Source organism: Callorhinus ursinus, unplaced genomic scaffold, assembly GCF_003265705.2.
Source record: "Callorhinus ursinus isolate GAN/ISIS: 27379988/994484 unplaced genomic scaffold, GSC_fseal_2.0 scaffold1, whole genome shotgun sequence".
NCBI classification, from domain to species: domain Eukaryota; kingdom Metazoa; phylum Chordata; class Mammalia; order Carnivora; family Otariidae; genus Callorhinus; species Callorhinus ursinus.
In genome coordinates, this window is record NW_027397063.1 from 128,894,913 (window position 1) to 128,913,920 (window position 19,008).

Consider the following 19,008-nt stretch of genomic DNA (forward strand, 5'->3'; position numbering starts at 1 on the left):
AATGTCATTTGAAAAGTTAAACCATCAGAGCAGGTCAGATATCCATGAAGAATGACTAGCAGAGCTAGCTACATAAAAAGTAGTCAGCAAAAACCAGGCTTCTGGGAAGGGATGGAAAAGATAGAGTTGTGTGTCAGACACTGTGCTGGGCCCCTTAGTGGCAGAGTGGATGGTGGCTTTCAGCTCTGTGATCTGAAGAACCCCACATTCCTTTTAGTCAAAAAACAGAGCGAAATTATGCACATACTCTTTTGTTCCAATTATATTTTGTTAGTTTCATTTCTTTGTGCTAAATGTGGTCTCTATAGTTCTCTTTGAAAATGTGCATACCTGTGGAAAAGATGGTACCTTAGATGACAGTCACATTATGATCAGGTATACGAACGTTTCCTCTGGGAGAGAAAGGTCTTTTCGGGTCAGGAGGGGAAAATATGCCAGGAAATCAGCCAAATGTGGAGGGAGCCAACCAGATACAAGTTGGATTTCCCCTACTTTACAAAGGTGCTATACAGTCAGTTAAAGAGAGGCCCAACTTTGAATTACTGCACTGTGGTGAAGAGTGGGAAAGTGTTGATGTATGTCCTTGTCCCAAAGTAGGCCTGGCGTTTTTTTAAAAAAAGAGGCTTGCAGCTCGACTGAAAGTGTTAAGGTAAAGAAAGGTCAGCAGGTTAGAGAGGCCAGTGCAACAGGGCTTGTTAGGGGTAATCAAAGACGTACTTAGGGAAGCAGCAGGAAGCAGAGTTGGGATTTCCACCCTAGGGAAGTTACAGGGGCCATCTGGCGAGAGAGAAATTGGCTTAAGTCTGAAAAGGTTTAAAATCCAGTTTAAAATGCTGATTAGAAAAATCCCATAATGAGCAGTTTGATCTTTTTTTTTTTCCCCTTTCTCACATATGGGACAAGGTGATTGTGCCCAAATAATTCAGCATTATTGGAGCACCTGGCAGGCTCAGTAGAGCATGCAACTCTTGATCCTCAGGGGTTGTAAGTCTGAGCACCACATAAAGTAGAAATTACTTTAAAATAAAATCTTCGAAAAAAAAACAAAAAACAGTTCAGCATTATTTTTAAGGAGTTAATGTGTAGACAGATAACTTTAATAAGTGCTTTTGTCTCACCTCTTTTCTTTCCTCCTTTCTGTGTTTTAAAACACAACCCCACCCCCCGCACCATGAGATCAGTGGTTTGTATTTTCTTCTTCAGCAGAGATTGATCTCCCTGGGGGAAAACAAGGACCTACAGACGAACCAAACTTGTCAGGAGTTGTTGTTCTAAGCCATTAAGATGGAAACCACTTTGCACTGATGCAGTGTTTTAATATATAGGCCAGCACTTTACACCTAGCACAAAGTTTTTTACCATGAATTATTCTTTTGGGGGAATGATTTCACAGTAATCTATGTTACAGTATTCTCTTACATTAATATGTTTACTTCTTTTGAAAACATACTTCCTCCAGAAACGGCAAAAACTAAATAGGAAAGAAAATATTAGAACAACCCCTATTGAAGAAAAAAGTATGACTGAGATATTGAAAAAAAATTTAATGTGTAAAAACAATCTGGGACATCAGACAGGTTATGGCAAAAGTGCATCTTTGTGCATAATTAGCCTTGCCACTGGGGTGGGAGGGTGGGTGTGGTGAAGGGAGCAAAGTTGGGCAGGAATAGAAAGCTTTGAAAGAGGGACCTTGCGTGACCAGGTTTGTGCCTCTAAAGACTAAAGTTTAGTTCATCTGAGAGTGGAGAGACTGAAGACAGACGTTCAATAACGTATTTTGATGGTCCAGGTAAGAGATGACAGAGGCCATGAAGAAGAGGAGGGGAAGGGCCAGGAGATACTTGGGAATCAGAATCCCCAGGACTTGGTTTCCTAGCCATGTGTGAACTTGGCTATGCCTGGTCTCCCAAAGATTTCTAAGCCAATCTTGGTGAACAAGAAGGATGCGTTCTAAGACCAGTGAATATTATTTAGTCAGTTTCTGGTAGCCACTGGGTTACCAGTAAAATGGAAAATAATTTACCACTTATGATATATTAGAATTTGTTTGGACATGGTTCTTTACCTATATTAGAAAGATACAGTAAGAGTTTGAGTCCTAGAAATAGACCTGGCCACTTGGCTGAAGCAGAAGTAGGGGAGAACATGTTGCCTAAGGGGTGAAAACAACAATGGGTTCGAGTTCAGACAAGATGTCAGTAAAATGGGAAACTACTGAATACAGACTAAATATAGGAATCTTTATGAATTAAAAGAATTGAAACCTTCAAGGACTAAAGAAAGGAGATAGGGAAGCTTGAAGAAAGCAAGAGAACAATTATAAGAAATAGAACATATTGCCTGCTTTAGACTCGAAGCAGAGATAACTAAATATTAAACCACAAAAAAATGACACCAGGGCTGCCCAAATGTTTACTGCCTCAAGTCAGCAACTTGGAGAGCCACTGATCCTGTAGGCATAAAAATGTCATTTAGACTTAAGCATGGAGGAAGATGCCAGGAACTTGATACCATCTACAAACCAAATTTTGTCCTGATCACTGGGTCTAAATACCCATTAATTCACTTATTAAATATTTATTGACTGGTCATCCACAGTGCCCCAAACACTGCTGGTTTTGTGGTAGAAGACTGACAAAGAAATACTGCCTACCCTCACCGAGAGAGGGGAATTGGCAAGCACAGTGAGAGACAGAGGTAATGGTTGGGTTCTAACTTTAGCAGAGAATTCAACAACATCCCTTTTGGAAGAGAGGATAAGAGCAGCCTCAGCCCAAATCAAAGCCTACACCCTCAGTGTCATTCCTCAGCAGGGACATCATCCATATGGCTGCCTCAACTACAGATATCCGGCACTCGAAGGCAAGCAGGATGATCTGGTAAACTGAAACCCCTGAGAGTCTTGTCCAGCTCTGGCTCTGCTCTGCGCGGGGTTATTTATATCCCTGGACTCAAGTCCAGATTCCCAGATGCAGTGGAGATTGTGGACATGTGTGATAGTATCTAGGGCATGATTGCAGTACTCACACTCATCTGAAAGCCGTCTCCTGTCCCACTCTTAGCTACTGAATAGTGTAAACAGAAAAGACTATTTGAGGGGAAAATTGATCAATTAGAATATTTATTTGTAGTCAGTGGACTACATTTAGGACTATGGAATAAAAATATATCTTTATTTTGAAGAAAAGGTGTGCATTGCAAATAAGTTTCATTAGATTATTGTCATTTTTACTTCCATCAGGGTTAAAGTAGGAGACAGGATCAGGATAATCTCAGTCTCTCACAGCCAGAGACCATGAGGAAAATACTCTAAAATAATTTGCTTTCCATGCTTGGTAGGAAAGAATATGTATTTTTGAATAACTGGATGCCTGTGCAGGGGGCATCTGAATGGCTTAGTCGGTTGAGCACCCAACTCTTGGTTTCAGCTCATGTCATGATCTCAGGGTCCTGGGATCAAGCCCCATGTCAGGCTCCCCCACTCATCAAGGAGTCTGTCTCCCTCCCTCTCCGCCTGCCCCCTCCACTCTGCTTGCACATGCTTGTGCTCTCTCTCTCTCAAATAAATCTTTTTAAAAAAATAACTGGATACCTGGTACATATAGGCCAATAAGCTATTTTCTCATTAAAATCTACAAGTGTTGATAATGTAGAGAATTGGAACCCTGACACATTGCCAGTAGGGATATACAATGATGCAATGTCTTTGGATAGCACTTTGGCAGTTCCTATAATGGTTGCACATAGGGTTGCATCTGACCAGGCTGTTCCACTCCTAGGTATATACCAAGAAGAATGAAAATATGTTCAAGCAAAACTTGTACACAAATGTTCATAGTAGCATTATTTATAATAGCCAAAAGTGCAAATAGCCCACGTGTCCATCAACTAATGAACGGATAAATACAATGTACTCTACTCATACAATAGAATATTATTTGACAATAAAAATGAATGAGTCTGATGCATGCTACAACATGGATGAACCTTGAAAATATTATGTCTTGTGAAAGAAGCCAATCACAAAAGATCATCATGTGTATGATTCCATTTCTATGAAATGTCCAGAACAGACGAATATATAGAGACAGAAAGTAGATTACTGGATACCAAGAGCTAGAAGATTTGGGGAGATGAGGAGTGACCGCCAGTGGGTACAAGGTTTCTTTTTGACGTGATGAAAATAATTCTAAAATGGATTGTGGTAATAGTTGCATAACTGTGAATGTACTAAAAACCATTGAAGTGTATACTTTAATTGGGTAAACTATATGAATTATATCTCAGTGAAGCTGCTTTTTTTTAAAAACCCCAGCTTTCACATGTTGGCATCTTTGACTCTTTCCTGCTTGCTGCAGCAACAGCTCTTTACAGTTGTATTTTGGGGAAAGCAATGTATGAATCTCTGGTGTCTTAAACAAGTCCTCTACTCTAAGGATATTTTCTTAGAGTTCATTAGAAATTATTGCTTAACTAAGCCTGGAATTGTAACCCCATAACTTCTCAGTAGGAATGCACCATCTGTGCCATTCTTTAGAGGGGTCTATTCTAATAGAATGCTTACATTTCAAAACACACACTGATTTAATGTGCATAGCACTGCTATGTAGACTTATAGGATGAGGTTTTAAATCTTTAAAGATATTTTATCAACAGTGTATGTTAGATTATAGCCAGTGTATTTTGTATTGTTTATTGAGCAGTCTCAATTCAGTGGGTATTAATATGGAATGGTTTTAATTTTCTCCTGTCACTGCCTTAGGCCCTGTTTTGTTGAATCTTGCTTTTCTATTCCTTAATAATATTTAGCAGATCTCATAGCATCCAGGTCACTTTTTCAGTTATTAGAAGGTGAATCTGGTCCATTTTTAAACTCCCCTCTCATACCTGATTTAAATTTAATTTCCTCCTCCATTCCCATCAGGGTGGATGGAACATGGTCTGGTTCTCAGATACTGCCTTCTCCTCCCTTTCAAGGCCTAACTCCTAAGCAGTTGGGGGCTAGGTAATGAATGAGAACAGTGTCCCTTTGCCTAATTTCCTGTGGTTATTATTTTCCTTGCTTCTTTGGCAAGCACTCTCTTGCCATCCATGCCTTCTGGGTGACAGGTGTGAAAATGCTGCTTCACATGGGTAATTTGGAGAGCTCACTGCCCAGTTGCCTGATGTGGAAGACCCAGCCCTAGCTCAGCCTCCTAATAAACCCCTTCTCCTGTGATGTCCCAGTAAATATTGAACAACTGGCTAGGGGTGGGAGTCGAGTGATGGTATGTAGCATGTGTATATGCACATACATAAGTTTATTATACATTTTACTGATGTAAAGAATGTGTAGTATACAATTTACAGATAATAAAATATACAATACTCTTTAATGTAAATTTCATATAGTCATTTGATTGTCCTAGAAGAGATTCAGTGATTTTTACCAAAATCTATAGCCATCCTGTGGTTGCAACTGACAGGTAAGTGTAGTTATAACATGAATATTGGATGATATTTTCATTTAAGAACTAAGACAAAAATGAAATAAAGAAGGATGTTGGAATTCACTTGTTAGTGTCATGAGCAACTTCTTTGCTGAATTAGGTTCAAATGCTGGAAGAATATATCCTCCAGTTTTTATGCTATTCACAATGTCAGGACTCTAGACATGCTACACTTTTAGGTTTAATCTGCATTATTAGCATTTTTTCCATCACTTTCTTAGCTCCAGACAATCAACAAAACAATAAATCCAAGTCCTAAATTGTAGCATTTGCCAATTTCAGGCAACATGCATGACCTTAAACTGAATGCATATTTGGGACAAGGTGCATGATAGCACATTTGTGGGGTTTTTTGTACCATATGGATAGAGTAGGCATAAAAATAAATTATGAGAATAATATAGCAGTAAAATAATTAAGAAATGATGAGTTTTAAGTATTACCCTTGTTTATAAATAATTTATTTAATTGTAACTTTAATTTTTAATAATGGCTATGTTTAAATTCCTAAAAATTTAAAAATTGGTTGCAAGCTTGTTCCAGATAGAGTTCTCCTAAGAGCCTCTTAGTTACTAGGGCCCCCTCCTTTGGGGAGCTGCCTTCTTGATAGGACCCTGCTGAGGTAGCAGGGACAGGAGAGACCACTTCGTTGGTGCTCCCTCTCTCTAATCAGATAGTCAAGGGACAAATCACCTCATACCTGGTTTAAATCTCTGGCCAGAGATGACACTCCCGTCTGCTTCCTGAAGACACCCCAGTCTTTACTTGGTGGGTCTCTTGTTACCCTCCTTGCATGGCTTTGAGAAGAAAAAGTCATCCTCTCCCCGTTTTTGTGGTGCAGAGGAAGAGGAAGACAGAGACGCTCCACTAGCACACAACACACTCCCAAGGTAGAAGCTTAGTAACCCCACAAACTTTCTTTCTCTCCTTTCCCATATTTTATGATAGATACCTGGCGTTGTCAGAGCCAGCTCATCTTCTCTTAATAAGTCCTATGGAAGGTATTGATGGTCTCTTTAGAATTTGGGATACTCAGTACCTTCTTTTAGTATCACTAGTTATTAATTCTGGAGTAACAGCACATCTTGCTAGACTTATATGCAGTTCTGTTTAGCATTTTCCAATTTATATCTAGTTTGGTAATATCCACCATTTGGTTTAAATCACAGACATGATGGGCGCCTGGGTGGCTCAGTTGGTTAAGCGACTGCCTTCGGCTCAGGTCATGATCCTGGAGTCCCGGGATCGAGTCCCACATTGGGCTCCCTGCTCAGCAGGGAGTCTGCCTCTCCCTCTGACCTCCTTCCCTCTTATGCTCTCTCTCTACCATTCTCTCTCTCTCTGATAAATAAATAAAAAAATTTAAAAAAAATAAATAAATCACAGACATGATAATTTTCCTCCTAAATCACTTCGAGTCACACATGCGCGTGCGTGTGTGTGTGTGTGTGTGTGTGTGTGTGTGTGGTACTTAATCTTTCTGGTTTGGGCTAGGCCTATAATTAGTAGTCTGGTTCCCCAACATTCCAGAATACAAAAACCTTAACTCCGTCCTACTCACTTGATTTTTAATTAGTAGACCCAGAGGAATTCAGGAATTCAGATATTCCTAAATCTTGATAACATTCTTCAAAAGAAACATAAGATTCCTATACCTGTGGGGTGGAATAGCTTTAAATGCTCCAAGTCTTAACCTCATCAAGATTAGGAATCTTCAGGGGCACCTGGGTGGCTCAGTCGTTAAGCGTCCACCTTCGGCTCGGGTCATGGTCCCAGGGTCCTGGGATCAAGTCCTACGTTGGGCTCCCTGCTCGGCAGGAAGCCTGCTTCTCCCTCTCCCACTCCCCCTGCTTGTGTTCCTGCTCTCTCTCTCTGTCAAATAAATAAATAAATAAATCTTTAAAAAAAAAAAGATTAGGATTCTTCAAATAAAATTTTAGTGAAGGAAAAAAAAATGGGAAAGGGTAAGAACTTACCCTACCAGATACCAAAACATACTATAAACCTATATTGAGAAAAGCAGGAGGAACAAATAAAGCAAAAGACAAATTCATCTATTGAAAGAACATCAGTACAGAATCCGATCCAGATATGTATAGGAACTTTGTTTATGATAAAGCTAGCTTCGCACTAAAAGTTACTATATGTAAATATAGGGGAATACTTCTAAAATGCTGGAGTGAATGAAGAGGGCCTTTGTACGTAAGCATGACATCAAACCAGAAAATGTTAAGGAAAGATTGACTTACTAAGAATTTAAACTTGTGTCTGGCAAGGGCATTATAAACTCAGTTAAAGGACAAATGATACACTGAGAGAAAGTATTTCCTCCACACATAATGGATAAATACTATTATTCTTAGAGGTGCACTGAATTGATTTTGAATGAATACTGAACAGCCAGTGTTAAAATCAATGAGCAGCCTAAGGCAAGGCTGATTATTCCTATCATAAAACGATCCTCTTCCATACAACAGTAAATATGAAATTTTATTTTAAGAATATAAGTAATATTACAATTTTATTATTAAAAATTCAGGATATTTAGGGCGCCTGGGTGGCTCAGTGGTTAAGCGTCTGCCTTCAGCTCGGGTCATGATCCCAGGGTCCTGGGATCGAGTCCCATATCGGGCTCCCTGCTCGGCAGGAAGCCTGCTTCTCCCTCTCCCACTCCCCCTGCTTGTGTTCCCTCTCTCACTGTGTCTCTCTCTGTCAAATAAATAAAATCTTTAAAAAAAATTTAAAAAATTCAGGATATTTAGAGTTTGTCATTATGACGTAGCAATGTGATTTCTGAGCACTGCCAGCTACTAGATGGCTCCTGTGCATATTTACAGAGTACTTAACTGGATGTTTCACTGGATGAAAAACATGAATCGGGACGGGGAGGCTTATTTATCCAGTGTAGGTTACCGTTCATGGAGATTCTGCTGTCAGATCAATGAACTTTCCTTTTCCTCTAACACTTACAAAAAGGGGAAGACTTACCTTCTCAACCCCTAGACTTGAAGATCTGGCTGGCAGTGGTGGTGGGTGTCATTGAAGTGCTCCGTGAACTGAAGCTGTGTGCAGTGCTTAAGGAAAACACTTCTTAAGTATCTAAGAAACAAACCTAAGGTTTTTTTCCCCCACGTTTTGATTTCTAATATCTTTACATTGGCTTGCTGCTTCCCACAGTCACTGGACGTGCTACTTTCCCAGCAGCCATTGGTGGTTACCTTTCCCATCCGTCATAGTTTATGCAGCGGACAGTACTAAGACCCGTTTTGTTCCAGCAGCTTTTTCACATGGTAGCTGCTCTTCCATCTCACTTTGAACATTTGTCTGAATACCTGAGACAGCAGTTCCAAATTATTCCCTTGTATGCCATAGTGTTTATCTTTGGCTGATAGAGATTTTCAGTCCCAAGTGACATTCATAATGCTTACCAATACTTTTTAAACCAGTGTTCAGATAGTAGCATTGAGTACAAATGATGGTATTGTGCCTATGAAATATGATGGCAACTTACAATGATCTTTGATCTCCACAAGTTCAGTAAAGCTGGAAATGACATCAAAGGAGGCATCTGTCTGTTCAGTCTTCCAAAGACTAAAGCAGATTCTGGCTGAATACTGAGGCCAAGCTAAACTTCAGTGCATGCTTGATAGTTATAATGTATAAAGTGTTCCTTCATATTAGTAGGGAAAAAATGGACAAAAGACATGAACAAACAAATCACAGAGAAAGAAATATAAATAGTGAACAAACAGGAGAAAATGTTAAACCTTAGTAAGGCATCAAGTTAAATGCAGTTACAACAATGACAGATTTTTTTTTTGTTAATCTAACAGAAAAAATTAAAAAGATAGGTAATGCAGTGTTGTTGAGAAATAAATTGTACATCCTTTGAGTGAAGGCAGTTTGGCAGTATTTATCAAAGTTTAAAATGTGCGCTCTCTGGTCTGGCACTGTTACTTAGAGGAATCTACCCTCCGGAAGTACTTAACCATGTGCTCAAAGATTTATACAAGACTGCAATACTAGTTGTAATAACAAAAAATCAGATCAAATTTATGTGTGCATCAGGAGAGGATTGGCAGACTACTGAATAACCACAAAGGAATGCCCTGTGATTATTAAATATAATGAGTTAGGTCTATTTGTACTGCCTTAGAAATGCAACTACAGTGTATTGTTACAGAGGAAAATGCAAGTTGCAGGAGGTTTTTTTATGTGATTCCCCTTTGATTTAAGCATAAATTTAAAAAGTGTGGAGGGATGAGTATCAAACTGTTAACAGGGTTACCTTGAGATGGAAGGGGTTTGGGGATGGACGAAATTAGAGGGAAGAAGGTAATGTTTTTTACCTCATATGTACTTCTTTATTACTTGAGTTTATTGTATATGAGCATCTGTTACTTTTGCATTTTATAAAAGATTAAAGAAAACTAAGCTAGACCAAATCACCAACAAAAAATTGCATGAAAGACAGAAATGAGCTACTTCACCTCATTATAAGGCAGATGCACGGAAGGCCTCCAGGGACTTGATGGGAAGCTAAAAGAATGGTGTTAATCACAGGCATTATGGAACGGCTGGCAAAGTGGTCACTTACAGGCTTGAGGAATCCAAGAAATGGCAAAGTGCAGAGCACAAATTTCAATAATAAAACAATTTTTAAAAAAATAACAGGAGAAAAGTGAAAGAAAGCTGTCAGCTCCCTTTCTCTGATTTGCTGATAATTCACATCTAGAGAAGAAACTTCTATGATGAACCAACTTACAATGCTCGTGCTACACAGGGACACATGCATATGGAGTAGCTGCTATTTCTGGTTACTGTTTTGTGTGTGTTCCTTACTTACTTGTCTTACGTTCTTCTGTCCGTACTTAGATCCATGCGGTAAACAGAGTTAACAAGAGGGAAACAGTGACAGGCAGAGTCCCATGAGGCAGGATTTTGTTTAGCACATTTTAGTTCTCCAGTACCTAGAACAGAGTACAGACTCGGTAAGTATTTGTCAAATGAATGAATGTGTAGGCTCCAGCCCAGTGGGAAATAGGAATAAGTAAACAGACAACTAAAAGGCAGTATTCTCAGTGCAGTGATAGAGGTAAGAACAGATAAAACAGAAACAGGACGCATAAGACTGCTAGGAAACTCCTAGAAGACATCCCCAAGGATGTTTTGCTTGAGCTAAATGTTGAGAAGTGAGTAGAAGCATTCAAGCAAAGGAAGCAGCAGAAGTAAAAGTGCAGACCTACGAAAGAGCAGGGCTTGTTGAAGAAGCTGCAAGTTGTTTTTTCTGGCTGCAAGCGTGGGGACGGGAGGCTAGAAAGGTTAGGTCTAGACCAAAGATCTTGGGAGCCATGCTAAGGACTTCTGGATTTTATCTGAAGAGAATGTCTTCATGAAGACAATCAGATTTATATTTTAAAATAAAATATGCATAAGAACACTTAGTTGACAGTCTTTATTTTGAAAATAATAGCAGCAATTTTGTATGTGCATTACAAGCATTAAATCATTTAATTCTTACAGCATTCTAGGGAGTAGTTATTGTCTCTGTTCTGTAGTTGAGGAAACTGAGGCACAGAGAAGTTAAGTAATCTGCCCAAGGCGACTCCGTTACTAGCAGAACTGAGACCACCCGTGTAGTCTATCCAAAGCCCATGCCCTTGTCCACTATTCTGTACTATTTTTTGTTCGTGGTTTTTTTAAGAATATATATGTTTTCTTAAGAAAAGGGAATCCAGGGGCGCCCGGGTGGCTCAGTCGGTTAAGCCCGTCTGCCTTTGGCTCAGGTCATGATCCCGGGGTCAAGCCCCATGTAGGGCTCCCCACTGAGCAGGGAGTCGGCTTCTCCCTCTCCCTCTGCCCCTCCCCCTGTTTGTGCTTTCTCTCTCACTCGCTCTCATATAAGTAAATAAAAATATTTTTTTTAATAAAAGGGAATTCAATTTTTTTCCATGTAATTTTTCCCATATCACCTACCAACCAAGATAGAGTGTTCTTTGACCTTGCAAATAGAATAACTCCGCAGTTCAGTAGTCTGACTGTCTTTTCCACACCCTTCTTGCCATATAGCTGCTGCTTATCCCCTTTAGTACTGATTTCTGTCTCCCCGCTTTTCTGGACAAGCTTTAAGCCATCTGGCTTCCAAGGTATCCAGTGTAGCCCCAAGCCAGGAGAGAGGCAAGCCTAGAGATGAAGTTGCAGGAGTCGTCTGAGCCTTTCTTTTCCAGAATCAAAGGTGCACAGACCACAGATCTCAAAAAAATGGGAGAGGGAGCAGAGTACTCGGTATGATCACCTTTTACTCACTTGCAAATAATCATGATGGTTATTCAGTCAACAAGCACTTACTAACCAGCTTCTCTTGGCACCTGGAACTGTGTAAGGAGGCAGGGGTGAGACAAGGAAGTAGAGAGTGGTGTGCTGCCCCTTGTCGATGGTCTTTCAGTCTTACACTTCCATTCAGGCTAGTATTTCATAGCTAGTATTGTGTCAACAAAATGAAGGCATTTTTGTTAAACAGGTGAGGTGATGTGGTTTAGAGGTCTAGTTGATGAAGAGCATTATATACCAACTCTCACTCCCATGATTTTCCATTGCCCATGCTGTAAATCCTGTTCCTCAGCTTCAGGGAATCTCTAATATATGCAGCATTGGTATTTGGGAGAATGAAGCGCTTAAAATCATCCAACCCTGTGCTGTAAGCATAAACATGCTCCTCTTTTCAAAAATTCATATAATTGCTGTGAACAAGGCAAAAAATGTAGAAGACCTACATTTTAATTTGCTTATCCACTGATAAATTTTGTGGGTTTTCTTTAGTAAAGAAGAAGACTGGTAGAGGATAATATCAAAGATCAGTGAAGATTTGGGAAGATAGTAATAATGTGGAAACCAAAAAGAATTTTTTCCTTTTTTAGAAAGAAATTGTTAGAGAAATAAGCAAGTAATTTATGTTTAGAGACTGTTGTTACATCCCTGGCATAACTGTCCATGAAATATGAAACCTGTGTAAGAAGATTCATCTTTACTTAGGTTCGTAATTACAAATACACTACAAAAAGTGTGTCTTATTCCATTAAATTCACTGTGATAGTCATTCGCTACATATATATTGCATAGTTTTGTTTTTGGTTTTCTAATGGTTTTTTTGCTTTCCTTTTTTTTTAAGATGTATTTATTTATTTACTTATTTATATGAGAGAGAGAACGCGAGTCAGGGGGAGGGGCAGAGGGAGAGAGAGAATCCTCAAGCACACTCCCTGATGAGCACGGAGACTATGCAGGGCTTGATCCCAGGATCCCAAGATCATGACCTGAGCCAAAATCAAGAGCTGACCACTCAACTGACTGAGCCACCCAGGAGCCCCTATATTACATAGTTTTGGTTGACTAACTGACAGTCTTAACTTTTATTCAGCAAAACATTTTAGCACTGAGACCTACTTGGTTAATAACATGTGATTTTTAAATTCCTTCATTTTATACTTTCATGGTTTTGTGCTCACTTCGGCAGCACGTACACTAAAATTGGAAATAAACTTTTATGGTTTTCATTTATACTTTAAAATATTTCAGATTTGCATAAATTTTTGAAAGTGTATGCACAGTAATGTTCCTCACAGCATTGTTTATAAAGCCAAAAATTGGAAGAAACTTAAATGTCTCTAAACAAGAAGTTGGTTATTCAGGTGAATACTAAAAATGATGAAGTAGATTTGTAATTATTGATATAAAAAGTTATTTGCCATATAGTGAGTTTTTAACATTACAAAAGTAGACTATAAATTAATATTTTTTAATTGTGTGTTTAGAGAAGAATTCCAGGAAGATATAAGGCAAATGTTAACAGTACTTCTCTCTGAGTAAATTTTCAGATGGTCTTCACTTACAGTTTTCTGTCTTGTGTATTGTTTGAGGCAGTTTTTATTAGTAATATTGCTTTTATAGTTAGCATGTATAATTTTACAGGTGGAAAAATATTCTTTTTAAAATCAAACTTGAAAAGGTAAAAGGAATCTAATGAAAGAAATCTAATCTTAATTGTTTAAGCATACAAAAAAATTTTGCACAATGCGTGTTAATTTTATCAGTGTTCTAACTTGTTTTGAGATTTTTCTCTCCTTCTTCCCCTACTGAAATAATATTAACACTTGCTTGTAACACATTTTCCCAGCCACAGCTTCCTGTTCCTTTTCCTTCATCTGTCCCCTTCTTCCTCCTTTGAGCTGAAATGACAGACCTGTCTTGTTCCCTTGTCTGCCCATACTGTGAGGATACGATTTAAGGCAGAGCATGAACATCACTGGTCATTCTGACATTAAGCCTATCTTTTACCTCACTCAGTGAGTTAGAAGGCACAGATGGATCTTTAGTGCATTTCACTAATAGAGATACTGTTCAATTAAATACCTGTCTTGAGTGACGTAGACTCCAGCTTTTGAGGCTACCTATTTTTTACTCAAACTTTTGCATTCTAGACTGCCAAAAATTGGAATAAGATGATTTTTTTTTCAAAGGTGGAGAAATGTGACTCAGACCTCTCTTTGGCCCTTTAGACTAAAGTCATTATTTAATCTGAACTGAAAAACCACATTTTTTAAAGTAATCAGTTTGCAGGCATTTGGTATTACTAGTTTAAATCTTGAACCTGGTTGATTTATGTGATGGTGTCAGTTTCAGCATTTGGCTAAGTGAAGGAGAATCACAGAGTGAGCAGAGAGGCAAAAGTTCTGAACAAACCCATATACTGGGTAGTCTCTTTAAATTGTGTGTGATATAAGTGAATGTAAGAAACTGGCCTCTCCCTAGAATAAATGTAACAAGCTTAGCACAAGTCCAAGAACACATGAGCAAGGTTTGTTAAAATGTGAGCAGCGTCTTGTCAGTCAGAGAGAGGGCTTGGAAAAGCTTCAGCGGTACCAGCCTCAGCAGATGGTTAAAAGGTGGTGTTCCTGTTGCACCTCTAATACTGAGAAGGTAAGACCATGAGTATCTTACTAGGTTAGTCTTAGAATCTTCCCACATTATAGGTTGTGTTAGACCACAGGCACACTTACTTACTTTTTTCATCTTTAACATACTGTTTGCTAATTTTGGTTCCTTCTTATCCACTAGGTCTAATACACTCAAATTCTCAACACCAAAAACAGGAAATAAAAATCAGGGAAGGAGTGAAGTTAGAGAATGAAGGGGAAAGGATGCATTCTGGGACCCCCAGAAACCTAAAAAAAAAAAAAAAACCTTTAATTGCTCTGATTTTTTTTTTCAGTCCTGTCTGGGTGGAAAGCAATCTCCCAAGCAGCGCATGGTGGGCTCCTGGCTCTACCGCTTACTCTGTCTTGGGCAGGCAACTTACTACCCCTCTAGTGTTTCAGTTTCCTGATGTGTCAGTTCCTCACAGTTTTATGGAGTTAGTATGTTAAACTTTCAGGATGTGAGTGTTAGCTATTATTTAATATCTACCAGTATTTTTATAATAAAGAGCTATATGGATCTTGATATTTCCAAGTTTGGTGGAAGAAGTAGACCATCTTCCCCATTGTCAGTGGTTCTCACTAAGGTTGATGTGTTCAGCTGAGACTCTTGAAGCCTCCCCCAGTGTAGGCAGTGAGGGGTGGGAGTGCCACCACCTAGGGTCTAAGCCCCAGGGTAAAGGAGTTGGCCAGGCCATCGGAACCACTTCCCAAAGAGTTCTCAGTGAAACAGCTACCTGAAAACAATGGGAGGGGGATGAGGAGTGTGCAGTGGGAGCAGGGAGAGAGAGTACCACCTGTCAAGAAATGACCAGAGCCATCAGTAAAAGCGCAAGTAGATGACTCTTTGGGCAGCCGGTGTGAAACGCGATCTGTCAGTGGCAGGTCATTTACAGGTCTTTGCTGAAGTGACATTGTCCCAGGTTAGAACAGCAGCTTCCTGCCACTTCTGCATCTACTCCTTGATCTAGGGCTAGCTTTCCAGACACTCCTTTCCCCCAGCTTTGAAAGAGGAAGTGCTGCTGGTATTTACTGACTCCTGACTCTGCTTCCCTTCCAGCTGACCCTCTGGTGGGCAGCATTGCCACACAGTACATGACCAACAGAGCAGAGCACGACCGGATGGCCAGACAGTGGACCAAGCGGTATGCCACATAGGGGCCTGCTGCTTGCCGCCCCCGCCGGACCTGTGCAAGCACATTCACCAAGTGCATCAATAGCCCTACCCACCCCTCCGGACCTCGGTTCTTATTTTCTTATTTTTATTAAATTCTGAATCTTTTTCTGATGGTATGTCATCCATCCCCCACTCCTTTTTCCCTCCCTCCTCTTCCTCCTTTTCCTTCTCTCTTCCCTCCATCCCCCCACCCCTGCCTTCTCAATTTATTCCCTTTTTTGATTTCTATTAACTTGAAAGATTTGGGGTTTTTTTTTCCCATCTTAACATGGAATGGGAACTTTTGTTTTCAGTGCAAACAGTGTTGGATCTGTAATAGTAAGAGCTTTCTTACAAAGCTTTGTATTACTGTGTGGTTTTGTTTTTTGTTTTATTTTGATTTTTTTCCTTTTATGTGATCTTTGGGAAAACACGAATTCAGAATTATATCTCATTTCTACTTAAATGTAGTGCTTAGGGTTAATTTTTTGTACTGAAGTCTTTATTGGTGGGTGCATGCTACTGGGAACAAGTTTTTTGTACAAAAGCTTCAATCAGAATCACTGTGCATTACTGAGACTCTGTTTATCACTAGCCTTCTGTTCCCCACACAGAAGACTGTTGGATTGAACAAAATAATATGTATTTTGATTTACTTAAAGTGCTTGTAAATTTCTTAGGGACCTGCCACTTTTGACTGTGGATCAGTTGATGTACACTTGTATTATTAAAGCACTCAATAAATCACTGTGGCTGATAAATGCACTTCTGGTAACCCAGCGTTTGCTTTGTATCCTGGTGACCAGCGTAGCCCTATGTGCAGCAAGGCTTGTCTAATTCAATTACAGATTCAAGTTTATTTTTCATCTGAAACCTCTAATATTTCTTTGTAGCTGAGTTGCTTAGCATGTGGAATTTCTTCAGCTGTCAATAACCTGACGATTTTACAGTTGTTTCAGATCACAAACACTTTACATATTAGCTGGACGTTACTTTCTCACAGACATCCTTTCTGTTACAACCTTCTTTACTCAACAGTTAAAATATGGACTCCAAAAATAGCTTCTAGTGAAAGTCAGGTCTGAGCTGATCACTGTGTTTGACCACTTTTGAATTTATTTCTCTGCTTTTTTCCTTTTAAGATTGTTATAGTGATTACCCTTGAGTTTTGATTTGGGTTTTTTTCCCATAATTTTGGTGGAAGAAGTAACCCAGTTGCATCAGTCATGGTCAACACATTCACTGACAAGGGTATGTCTGTCAGGCTTTGACCTTCAGACTATTTTAGGTATGTTTTGTTTTTTCTCCATAATTTTAGTGGAAGAAATAAACTCAACTGTATCACTCATGGTCAACACGTTCAGTGACAAGGGTATGTCTCTCTGGCTTTGACCTTCAGACTATTTTAGGTATGTAGCTAATGGAGGCAGAGGAAACTGGTATGTGGTGCAGTTTGAAAAACATACTGATATGCTGATCGAAATTCAGGGTTCTTTGTGTTACAGGGCATATTGGAAACTCCTGTTTTCACTAATTACAGTTACAAGCCCACCATACCAGTTGGTCTCATTTAAGGAACATCTTTACTACTAAATAGTGGGATTTACAAATGGAAATCATTCACCTCTAAATATTTGATTCAGATTTAAAATCTTTATTTGAAACATTTTAAATATCTGAGTCAAAAGATGCAGGTTTTTGTGGTTAAAGCGAAGTCCTAAAGAAAATATTATTCAAATATTGGAAAAGGTAACTTTTAAACCAGAGTACCTAGGGGTATTTTTTCTCTTTTTAATAATGATTTTACTATTCATTTTATTTGAAGACATTTTCCAGCATACCAGAACACCATATGGTCTCTGTTGCAACTACTCAACTCTATGCTCGTAGCAAAGGGAACTACAGACCATACATGTGAATGGGCATAGCTGTGTTCCAATAAAACTATTTATCAAAACAATCAATAGCCAAATTTGGCCTGTGAGGTGTAGTTTGCCAGTCCCTGATATATAGAGCACTATGGGGGGGGCGGGGGGGGTCAGATGTGTGTTTAACATCTCTTTCTTTTAAAATAAAATTAATATAATACAAGAGTAATTTTTAGGAAATTACCCAGAATGTGTTATTGTCTATAGACTTTCAGACCACAAAAGTTTATATTTACTTTAATACCTTAGATTTAAAATTTTAATCCTAAAAGCACTGAGCCATATTAATATGCAATCTTATTAAACTGATTTTTTTTTTTTGCTTTTGACTGATTAAACCAGACTTACAATATTAATACTGACTTTTATTGACAATGTTTAAATTCAGTTTGCTTTTCTTCTTTTAAAATGTCAACTCCAGGGGCGCCTGGGTGGCTCAGTTGTTAAGTGTCTGCCTTCAGCTCGGGTCATGGTCCCAGGATCCTGGGATCGAGTCCCGCATCTGGCTCCCTGCTCAGCCAGGAGCCTGCTTTTCCCTCTCCCACTCCCCCTGCCTGTGTTCCCTCTCTAGCTGTCTCTCTCTGTGTGTCAAATAAGTGAATAAAATCTTTAAAAAAAAGTCAACTCCAGTTGGACACATTTTAAGTGATATATCCATCTACATCTCATAACTGGGTATACTTCAGATCATTTAAAAATGTATGTTATTTGGGAGCCAGAGATCATAACAGTTCTAGTAGGAAATCCTGTCACAAATCTATGTTTGCTTTCCCATGAGCCATCTTTAGATTTTATGTCAATTTGATAGGAAGTGTATAACATTTCTTTCCCTGTGTTTATGAACTCTAAATACTTAATGACAAACAAATGTACCCTCCCTTCAAAATGTGAAAGCTAGAGAAACTCCAGAGAGAGCAACAAATCCTTAGTTGAGCCTGTTAAGTCTAGATTCCAGATGACATGGTAATTTTACTTAGAATCTATAACCGTAGCAGGCAATACAATTCCAGCTAAGTTTTCAAAAATGTTTGTAAAATAAGATTTGGGAGTAGTTTAGCACTCAGCTTAAGTCATTTTACTAATGATCATGGGGATAGCATTTCTCAAATTCAGGAGTGATTTTGTACCTTAATATTTGACTTCCCATGCCAGTTACTGCTAGTTACAGTATTTTATAAATTTGTTAAATAAAATGTTGGCAGATCCTTGACAGAGGCAGGACCACTGGTCATTGAGAAAGTAGTTTGAAATGATATTTATTGATCTTAAATAATTCAGAAGGTTGTGGCCTTCATTTGTCATAAAACTACAAATAAATAGAACATTCTTCATCTCTTCTACAGGAAGCCACTGAGGTTAGCAAGTGCAGAAGTAGTCGATCTTTTCTTCATATTCCAAGATTAAAGAGTCAACCTAGAAGTTCATCCTACAACACTGGTTTGGGAATTAGGAAGAAAGGAAAT

At 38.9% G+C, this 19,008-nt stretch overlaps 1 protein-coding gene across 3 annotated transcripts in view; it reads left to right on the top strand.

Moving 5' to 3' along the window:
* LOC112832326 (ubiquitin-conjugating enzyme E2 E2) overlaps positions 1-16,382 on the top strand; it is a 371,486-nt gene extending 355,104 nt beyond the window's left edge. For all 3 annotated transcript variants that reach the window (XM_073900866.1, XM_025882951.2, XM_073900872.1), the window contains one exon: positions 15,522-16,382. In XM_073900866.1, the coding sequence (XP_073756967.1) occupies positions 15,522-15,619 (98 nt within the window). In that variant the 3' untranslated portion in view covers positions 15,620-16,382. The remainder of the gene's footprint in view (positions 1-15,521) is intronic.
* Positions 16,383-19,008: the final 2,626 nt, after the last annotated feature.